Source organism: Orbicella faveolata, unplaced genomic scaffold, assembly GCF_042242905.1.
Source record: "Orbicella faveolata isolate gen_17 unplaced genomic scaffold, um_ofav_v1 contig_15, whole genome shotgun sequence".
NCBI lineage: Eukaryota > Metazoa > Cnidaria > Anthozoa > Scleractinia > Merulinidae > Orbicella > Orbicella faveolata.
In genome coordinates, this window is record NW_028301542.1 from 4,078,103 (window position 1) to 4,088,601 (window position 10,499).

The 10,499-nt window shown below is 46.1% G+C and overlaps 2 protein-coding genes across 2 annotated transcripts in view; one reads left to right on the forward strand and one right to left on the reverse strand.

Moving 5' to 3' along the window:
• The window catches only part of LOC110064876 (atrial natriuretic peptide receptor 2-like), a 40,997-nt gene extending 30,635 nt beyond the window's left edge, over window positions 1-10,362 (reverse strand). Inside the window, exons 1-4 of the mRNA XM_089288028.1 lie at window positions 8,915-10,362; window positions 2,390-2,691; window positions 1,761-1,896; window positions 510-641 (exon numbers count right to left, since the gene is read on the reverse strand). Of these exons, the coding sequence (XP_089144154.1) occupies window positions 510-641; window positions 1,761-1,896; window positions 2,390-2,691; window positions 8,915-9,635 (1,291 nt within the window). The 5' untranslated portion in view covers window positions 9,636-10,362. The remainder of the gene's footprint in view (window positions 1-509; window positions 642-1,760; window positions 1,897-2,389; window positions 2,692-8,914) is intronic.
• LOC149113194 (uncharacterized) lies at window positions 3,455-6,692 on the forward strand. The gene is made up of 2 exons (XM_089288030.1): window positions 3,455-4,478; window positions 4,939-6,692. The coding sequence occupies exons 1-2, from the start codon at window positions 3,869-3,871 to the stop codon at window positions 5,346-5,348; spliced, it is 1,020 nt and encodes a 339-aa protein (XP_089144156.1). The 5' UTR covers window positions 3,455-3,868; the 3' UTR covers window positions 5,349-6,692.
• Window positions 10,363-10,499: the final 137 nt, after the last annotated feature.

Genomic DNA, 10,499 nt, shown 5'->3' on the forward strand with positions numbered 1-10,499 from the left:
AAGCCTGGAAATGGGACCTTGATCAATTATAGGTATAACAGGCCATTTTAAAACCATTTTTGCACCAAAACTGATAACCTTCGCTTGTTTTTCAATTTGCTACGTCTGAATGCCGTCGATATCCAAAACCGACTGTTGTGCGAATAGATCTATCCTAGCTCTACTGTCTGCTTACCAAGAATATCTGGTGACATTTAAATTGACGACGTCACAAGTGGTACAAAGAGCACGACCAATAAGTACGTGTATATGCCTGCTCAGGATGCAATGGATTGAATGAGAAGAGCAGATAGGTCACCTTCAGCTTCGCTTGTATTCATGGGCCAGGCAACTAAGCACACAACTGTACAATGGCCTATATAGCAGAATTCATTCGTATAGTTTATAAGTTATGGGAATGGAGAAAACAGTTTGGACTAAAAACCAAATTCTCTCAAGAGTGTTATAGGAAATGTGTACTGAGAGTGAGGAGAATTTGAAGACTGAGCTTGTGACGTAAGTGTACCTACCCCTTAGATTGAAGCCTCCGGTTGAGTGACTGTAATCAGCGATGTTTTGAAAACTGCCATTCACGTAATACTTGAGTGAATAGTCAGGTTCTCTGTCCCCGGAGCTGTCTATACGCACCTTACCAGAAGCTCCTAGCAAGAAAAAGACACTAGTTATAACAACGCGGGTCACTTCTATCTACATTCACACCGCCTTAAATGAGCTACATCACGATTTGTTCATCTTGAAAAGTTAAGCCTAAATTTTCAAGTTCGTTGTTTGTAATCCGTGTCAATCTTCTCCATCCTTAACCATCATGGTTCCTCTTTGGTTAATTACTAGCTCTAATGCGTTTTTCTATCTTAGGAAACTACTATTGTCAAGTTTCCTTCGATTTAAAGTCAATTTTGAACGTGGGCAAAATAACTCAAAAAGCCGTGACAGAGTTTCTTTAATTTACATACCGTAAACTTCCGAAAGTAACGACCCCCCCCCCCCCCCAAAGTAGCAAGCCCACTTCAACCCCCAACCCCTAAAATAGCGTGACAAGGGTTCAAAAGGATATTTACATGTCTAATCAATAGTCAAGGGAAAGTTATGTCTGGTACTACAGTTGATAATTATAATTACGGCACTCTACAACAAAGGAAGGTATCCCTTAATTATGCCAAGAAGTGCAAAATGTCACTTCGTGTTTCATCCGTTCATGTTGCGCTTTTTTCAAGCAAAAACCGTAAAACTTTCATCAAGCAACCAGAACGTACTTACAGGAAATTTCTTCAAATGGTAATTGAAACCTCTGCGCCATGTTCAACAGTAGCGAAGTAGTGAAAACTCGACCAGCGCAGAGATAATGATACAGCAGATAAACGTACCAGTGCGCTTACTAGCTCTCCTGCCGACCAAAAACACAATCTGCACATAAAGAGCCCCTCATGCATGTCGCAGCAACATAAATTTAAACTGGAACGAAGAAATTCATCTCAGTTTTCAGGGCTGGTTTTACGAATTTCCGTTTTTTATTGCGAAAAAAGCGCTCAGCCGCAACAACTTTGAAACGTTTCTTTTTGCTCCCCGAAAGTAACGATTCCCTTGAGAGTAGCAACCCGCCGAGATTAACGAGACCCGATGGCTGCTAATCCCGAAAGTAACGAGGGTCGATAATTTCGGAAATTTACGGCATACGCATATGACTCCAGGCTGGAATTGTACTTGTGGAGGGCGAGAGTTCTTATTCAGCCTCCGTAGGGCGTGCTCTTTATTTGCCTTACCTTCAAACTCTCTGTTCAACATTTTCTTGACAATCGCTCGGCCGTCCCGTTTACTGCCTCCGCCGGCAAGAGTTTCATTGAGTGCTTTAGCGTACAGATAAATGGCATCATATATAGCACCAGCATAAACTTCAACCTGTTGGTAAACAGTACAGAGATTTCCTTCCTTATTATTTGAATTAATCTCCCTCTTAGATGTCATTCTTTCTAACGCTTCGATCTGAGCGCGAGTCTTTATTGATTTTGCCATCAACCTGGCATAAATTTAGTTTGCAAATAACTCCTTGTGATAAAGAGATTTCCCTATGCTTATCTTAACATATATAAATCAAAATGTATCGAAAAGACAGAAACAGAGACCAACGACGCGCGGTACGGATCACGTTTTGTGACTTTTTACAATAAAAAAAACTGGGATTTTGTTAACACCGTTCGTCAGTCATTGATTAACTGGTTGTTGTGGAGAGGTTATTTTGGCAGTTGAGACGAGTTTTAGTCGCCGTTGCTGTTATAGCGAGGCCAAATAAGAGTGAACAGCCGCCGGGACAAGAAAGAGTGGCCGTTGTAGTCAGGTGGAGGTTCGATTGTATACATTTAAGAAATGGGGGCAATAGCCCCGTGCTACGTACCTGTTCACTTTCATCCAGCTGTATATAGAAAGGGGACGCATTCATCTTCTCCCGCACTTTCTGTTTGAATGATTGCCATAAGGGTGTGGTCGGTTCGCGCACGTGGATGCTCAGAATTCCACGAAACGCCAAGGCGGCCTCGGCGTCGCGCCCGTCGTTTCCCATAAACGTGTTATTTCCGACGGCGGCGGACGGCAACAGGTTCACTGTGAGAAACGCGAAGTCGCCATTCAACATGCCCAGATCGAGCGCGTTCAACATCAGCGCGCGCATGTCGCCACCGTAACACAGCATGACAAAGACTAAATGATCGAAGGCACAAGGGGAAAGGTTGAGTCTTCATGTAAGAACATTTTCACCCTCGGCTGAGGTAATAGGAAGACAGGAAGACACATGATGACAGCTTATACCACGTAGTCTAGTTAAAATCGCTTTGGTTAGAGGGACTGTGTTGCGGCTGAGTTTAGTCTATTTCAATAAGTTTTGCCAAAAACTCGTTATGAAACTAAATTGGTAGCGAAGAAATCAAGTCTACGGATCTAAATGACAAAACCATAGCTTCATTACAAATAAATGTCTTCCGGGTATTATAATTAAAGGTGGCAAACAAAACAAGAATAACTTTGAGAACTGTTCAGCCTAACCGGCAGTTTTTCAAAAACCGACATCGCAAATCAGTTTTAATCTTTTTCAATTTCTGTCCATCCGTACTTTTTCTGTATCTGCTGTGTTATTATTCCTTCACTGCTTCAAGTAGTTAATTTTTGTATTTCACTCAATTTAGTGGCCATGTACTTATGTCTAAATTTGGCTGAAATCCGTGACACAGTTGCATTAAGTTTTCAAGTAGTGACTCTTGTACTCGGCTTAAGATAATGTTACATGAGCCAATTTTTAACGCAACATTATTGCGTTACAAATCGATGTCGTGTAGCATGGGGCACAGGGCGACTTTTAACGCAACATTTCATTGCGGAAACACGTTGGAAGTTTTTGAAAGCGATTCAAAAATCTGCAACATTGTTGCCCGAATTTTGCATATTGCGTTAAAGTTGTCTCGTTTAAATGAGATTTTACTGTCACGCCAGTAAAATATAGTTAATGGAGCGTGACGTACGTTCTGAATGAGCCGTTCATGGCGGCATCACTTTCTATAGAGCTATTGAGCAGTTATATTCCAAAGGTCAACAAACTGTAAGCGTTATTGTAGCTAAACCTAAAACATTGTAGCTTTGTTATCTTCTGAACGTTATAACGTACCATAGCATTGGTGCAAAGCATTAAAGCACTATTCATGTTTAAGATGTTACACGTGTTAGGGTAAGCTGTTCGGTAGTACAGCCTTTTCTACTGGCTTACAAGCAGACGAACGTCTCCGTATAAAAGCTCGGAAAACTGTTCGGAGTCCATTCTGAGTTCGTCTAAGCAACATAGCTATTACTTATTGTAAATCTATCGTTTAATTTTTGTAAACCTTCCATGGCTCGCTCTCGCCGCTCGTCGAATACTGCTCGGGTCGCTACCAGAAGTGAGGACCTATCGAAGCTATCCAGCGAGGTCCTCAAACTCCGTCTTCAATCGCTGAATTTGCCCATAACAGGCTCCAAAGTGCAACTCCTCGCCCGGCTCAAGCGAGCATCGACGGGAAAGGCCAGTCAATCTAAACGAAGACCTGGTCGGCCTCAACGCACTCGTCATACGGCGAACAAAACATCCACACAACAGCCGTCCACTACAGCCAGTGAAATCGACGCCACTCAAGGCCGGCGTCTCAGCATTCCGGAGGACAGCGCCCTCTCCGACCGCGCCTCGCTGTCTTCTATTGAGGACATGCTGCAGTCAGATACAGAGGAAGATCTCTTCCATACTAATCACTCTACTGATCAAAGAGACGCCCTCAGTCCAGCGCAGCGTTCTGCCATTGAGGACATCGTATCCCGGTCCGTACACAGCGCTCTGGACGCCGTTCGTACAAACAGCGCCTTCAGCCCAACGCCCTCCAGCCAAACTCTCGCAGCTTCGGGTATGGCGTCTCCTTTGGGTCTGTCGAGGCCAGTGGACCGTAATATGGAGGACAAAATACTCCGGGGTGAGTACGTTGATCTTGCCTTACTCTTACCCGACAACTTGTATCAGTCCCAGGCCCCTGAAATTCAGCTCCGCTTAGACGACTTGTCCTCAGGTCCCCTGGGTTCCCCGGTCACCATGGTTAGGAAAAGAAAACCCGTTATAGACTCTTTTCAGAAGTGGCTGGAGGCCTACATGGTGTACATGTTGGTCATTGTAACTGCCTATCCAAGACGGGCCCTTGAGCTGATTAAGTACCAGCAGATAATTAGTCGCGCGGTAACTAAATTCAAGGGTCTTGCTTGGCTTTCCTACGACCAGCAATTTCGTCGCCGTGCCTCTTCCAATTTGTCCCTTCAGTGGGACAAAGTAGACCTGGAGTTATGGACGGTGACCTTCTCGGGCCTAGCTAAGCCCCATTGCGGTATCTGCTCGAGTCCCTATCACGCTGAAGATGTCTGTCCTTCCGCTGACCCCTACAGAAAACAGCGTCGTTCCCAGACGGTGTGCTTTGACTTCAACAAGTCCTCTGGGTGCCGGCGCCGAAACTGCAGCTACCCGCACGTGTGCCGCCGCTGCTACTCAAACGGCCACACCGTCCAAGACTGCCCTCAGCAACAATCCAGTGGCCAAGCCCGGAACGCGGGAGTCCCCAGACCCAGTGAGCGAAGCAAGAAGTAAAGTGGAGCAGCAAAGGCGTCATCAGAAGCCATTAGTATCCTCACCTATTGACATTTATCGCTTAGATTTAGAATTAACCGATCACCCAGATCGTAATTTTGTCTTTAATTTGCTAAGTACGCTTAAAGAAGGCGCTCGTATTGGTTATTGTGACCGCGTTCAGCCCGGATTTCCCCCAACCTTATATCTGCGACGCAGCACCCTGATGTAGTTTCTGCCAACCTGCAAAAGGAAGTGAACTTAGGACGGGCAGCCGGTCCCTATCCTGCCCCTCCCTTAGCAAATTTCCAGTGTCATCCAGTGGGAGTTATTCCTAAAAAACACTCAAATGACTGGCGAACTATTTATCACCTCTCCTACCCACAGGGAAATAGTATAAATGACCACATTGCCAAGGATCCCTATTCCCTGAGCTATGTTCGGGTAGACGATGCAATTCATATCCTCCAGTCCCTGGGAAAGGGAGCCTTTATGGCTAAGACTGATCTTAAATCAGCCTTTCGCCTTATACCAATCCACCCCGAAGACTGGAACTTACTGGGTATTTTGTGGAAATCTCAATACTATGTGGACATGTACTTACCCTTCGGGCTTCGCAGTGCCCCGTTCATTTTTAATCAGCTCTCCGATGGGCTCGAGTGGATCCTAAAACATAACTATGGTCTCCAGCGGGTCATTCACATCCTGGACGACTTCTTCATCGCTGAAAGTTCTAGATTAGCTTGTCTTACTAGCTTCAGCACTCTTTTACGGGTATTCATGTCACTTAGGGCCCCGGTAGTAGCGTCCAAGACCATAGGCCCCTCCCAAGAAATAGAATTTATGGGGATCGTTTTAGATAGCATTCGCATGGAGGCCCGCTTACCCCAGGACAAACTCTCCAGGACTTATGACTTGCTGACATCCTTTAAGAAACGCCGCTCCGTGCGCCTGGTTGAGTTACAATCACTCATTGGTACTCTCCAGTTTGCATGTAAAGTGGTAGTCCCCGGCAGGACTTTCCTTCAACGCGCCATTAATTTAACTAAGGGTGTCCCTAGTCGTTTTCATCACATCAGGCTTAACAGGGAGTTCTTTAGGGACCTCGATATGTGGAAAGTTTTCCTCTCCAAATGGAACGGGCGCTTCCTTTTTCTTGAGTCCACCACTACCCCTACTCCAGACCTAGAGCTCTACACTGACGCGGCGGGCTCCGTGGGGTTCGGCGGTTATTTTCAGGGAAAGTGGTTCCAAGGGCACTGGCCTCCCCTTATGCTTTTGAACCGAGAGCGGGGTATAAGCATTGAGTGGCAAGAACTCTTCCCCATCGTTGTTGCCTGCGCTATATGGCACCCACTTTTCAAGGGAAAACGTCTGCAGTTTTGGTGTGATAATGAATCAGTGGTATCTATCATAAATTCGGGGCATTCAAAAGCTCCCCTTATCATGGAACTGGTCAGAAAGCTTGTTCTCCTATCCATGGAACATAATTTTCTTGTACGGGCCCGTCATGTCCCTGGGGTTTCAAATGAGATTGCTGATGCCCTCTCCCGCTTTCAGATGCAGCGTTTCTGGGCCCTCGCACCCGACGCCGACCAGATTCCTTGTACCATCCCGCCTTCACTAATGACCCTTTGAGAGAGGAAGTGCTCACCTACGCTTCTTGGGGTCTTTCCAAGAACACAAATCGAGCCTACAGCTGTGGGGAAAAACGCTTTTTACAATTCTGCCTGATGAATCGTCTCCTAGGTCCAGACGGGGATGTCCTACCCGCCTCAGAGGGTACTCTTATTTATTTTGCCTCCTATCTCGCTAGAACGGTGCGTCATAGCACAATTAAACTCTATTTAGCAGCTGTTCGCAACCTCCATATCACTGCTGGGTACAGTGACCCTCTGAAGGGCAAGCTTCTTCTTCACAAGGTTTTACGCGGTATTCTCCGCTACCAAGGCGAACAGCGTATTCGCCGTCAACCGGTTACCCCTCAGGTTCTCTCGGCAATCCGTCCTGTTCTGCAATCATGGCTTAGCCCCCGGGATTTCTCCATGATCTGGGCCGCCTTCAATTTAGCCTTTTTCGCCTTCCTGCGATGCAGTGAATTTACCTACAACAGTGTTCGCAAATTTAGACCGCTTTTTGATCTTTCTACTGATTGTATAGCCTTTCATCCAACCCTGGCATGCCCGCAGCGCATGACGGTGCAGCTAAAATCTTCAAAAACAGATGTTTACAGGCGAGGGCAATCTCTCACCATCGCTCGCACTTCGTCCACCCTTTGCGCGGTCTCGGCTATGCGAGAGTACTTTCTCTTAGCACGGCCGCAACAGGGTCCCTTATTTTACTTCCAGTCAGGTAATTTGCTTACTCGGGGAGCGGTTTCGCACCTTCTACGGGACAGTTCGAGGGTCGCAGGTCTTCCTTACCAGAGTCTCAAGGGCCATAGCTTCCGCATAGGTGCTGCGTCGGTTGCCGCTGCTGCCGGCTTGCCAGACTGGCTTATTAAAGTCATGGGTCGCTGGTCCTCAGACTGTTACCAGCTTTATATAAGAACTCCTCAATCTACATTAGAGTCAGTAGCTCCCAGGATGGCTAACATTGTTGAACGTTTCTCGCCGAACTAGCTTCTCACCGGCTTCCATGGCTTGGGGGGATGCATTGCCTTGCATGCATCAGTGGCGGTTAAGTCTGCGCAGCGACTTCCCCCAAGCTTGTTGTTTTTTCATCGCCTTTGAACATCGCTTGCTAACCGATACTCTTGTCCGATCCAGCACGTGCTGTCTGTCATTCAGCTCGTAGTGCTGGGGAGATAAGTGAGGTTGTTTTGTCACGCTATCGCCGGAAGTCGCATGGGCTAACCAAACGCAAGGCAGTGTTCCCCCATTAACGCCATCACGAGTTGTTTGTATTTGAGTAATAGCTCTGGTTCAATCGCAAGTCGCCACGGTTAACTTACTTTCGCTAGGAACAACGACATTAACATACCGTTGCCAACCGTTGCCGCAACAAAGTTGGGTCAAAAGTCTCGTGTAAATCTCGTGCAAGTCTCGAGTAACATGGATTAAAAATCGGCGTTAAAATCGGCTCGTGTAACATCACCTATTCACCTTTATGCTGTAGCTCCGTATTCTGTCGAGGTCCTAAATGTTTTAATTCTCTTTTACCTGAAATTTCTGGTTCTTCATCATTGTCATCTTTTAGGCTAAACATGCACCGACAGCGTTTAATTCCAAAAGAATATAAGAAAAATTAGCCATTGCGGTTCACGTTTTCCAAAATACGTAGAACTTGGTCATTTCACGCTGCTGTTTTGCAGAAGACGGCAAAGAAATATACCAAGAATTGTAATGCACGTGCACAGCCATAGTTCTGCTCATTAAACCTTCTGTTTGGTGACGGTCTCGTCGCCGTCGCCGTCGCCGTCGCCGTCGCCGTCGCCGTCGCCGTCGCCGTCGCCGTCGCCGTCGCCGTCGTGGTTTGCTAAAACTCCCTATTATGTCATTTGAGGACGGCAACGAGAACGCCACCAAACAAAAGGTTTAATGAGCAAAACAATGGCCGTGCACGTGCGTTATAAATCTTTGTACATTTCTTTGCCGTCCTCTGCAAAACAGCAACGTGAAATGACCAAGTTCTGCGTGGTCTGATGAACCCGAACGACGACGGCTAATTTTTCGTATTTCCATTTGGAACCGGACGCTGTCATTGCAGATTTAGCCCAAGCACGTTTTTAGAGCCACCGGCGTACCAAAAGATCTAGACAATCGCAAATTTCGCTGGTAAATTATCATTATCACTTACTGCGTGCGGTTTCTTTGGCAAGCAACAGCGTACTTTTAAATTCTTCTCGTTCTGTTACCAGTACGTGACCTGGACTGAGCGTGTGTAGATACCGAATATCAATGTCATTCTCCAAAAAGACTTCCATCAAACTCGTCATAGCCAGGTGCCATATGCTTTCTGTTGATGCTAAAATACCGATACTTTTCCACTTGAAATAGCGAAACACCGACAAGAATAGATCGCCCATTTTCGAGAACGACCCCACGGTGCGGGCAAATGTTTGGTACATGCTTTTTTCGGAGAGTTTAGACGACTCACAGCCCCACGAAACCATCGGCAAGTTCCAAGAGGCGGCTAAAATCACGGCCAGCTCACAAATGATGTCGCAGCCATCGCCGATGATAGCATCCACCCCCGAAATTCGAAACTCTACCGCTTGATTCAGCCCTTCCGCGGCCAAATACATCGAGTCGTTCCACAGAAAAGTCATATTGTAGCCAGGCAGGAGCGTTTGATCCTCGTTTATCCGATCAACGGTAATGGTTATGGCCGATGCTGAAGTCTTTCCGATCGGCCAGTAGCCCGTCATAGGAAGCAATACACCGATTTTTACTTCCTCATCATTGCTGGACTGATGGGAGCCATGGCCGTGTGCAGACGATGTTGCAACGAAAATGCAGATTAAAAAGCCCAGAGCGACAAGTAAAAAAGGAATTTTTCTACTACAGCCAAAACTCATAATTCTCTTTGACCAAGGACATCAGTACTGAAAACTTCACCAGATTGTGCTTGCTTTCGTCACAAACGTAAAACACAGAGTGCAATGTTCAGTGGTTTTAGTTCGTTACCATGACTCCGTTGACGTCATGGTTTTTCGGTTTGGCTGTGAACAGGAAAGGCTTCGAAATATGAATTCATAGACCCCACGCCCTACGCCTTTAGAATTGTCTCTAACATTCACTTTTCGTCAAAAGTTGCGGCTCTGTAACTTCCAGCAGTTTGTCTGTCAAGTCGGTGAAGTGTACTTCACAATGTTTCATACAACTAAAACTGTTGAGGCTAGCCCGAGTCGGCTTTACTCTAAGAGTTATCGTCAACATTGCCATGTAAAGACAGGTAAGCTCTGTTACTGCCAAATCTTTGGCGAACTGTACTCGAAAAGTTTTCGATTCTTTATACATGTATTTGTCAGATAAAATCCCCAGCAAACAATTCGCAAGTATGACGTCATGTTGCTTAGCAACTTCGGCCACAAAATACCGCGGGCTTACTCGTTCCTCGATATCACCTGGGGCTCGTTTCTCGAAGGTCCCGAAAAAGTTTTCGCACCCGGAAAGCCATAACAAAATCTCGACGCTTATGAATGCAGAGCTGTTTTATTCACGTATTCTTAATATGAACAGAGGTTCTTTTCACACAAGAAGTTTCAGGCGTATACACCTCTTCGTTTTTAGGTACAGATGAACTAAAAATGGCTTTCCGGGCCCGAAAAGTTTCCGGGCCTTTCGAGAAACGGGCTCCTGGCCTGAAAATTGTTCCAACGATCACTTGTGCTTCATATTTCCTTTGGTACATTATTCCTAACCGGGAATAACAACGAAAA

Excerpts from the sequence above, each read along its gene's own strand:
- LOC149113194 (XM_089288030.1), top strand. The coding sequence starts at position 3,869 with ATGGCTCGCTCTCGCCGCTCGTCGAATACTGCTCGGGTCGCTACCAGA. Across the intron at positions 4,479-4,938 it reads GGAGGACAAAATACTCCGGG|AAAACAGCGTCGTTCCCAGA; the intron begins GTGAGTACGTTG and ends TGACCCCTACAG.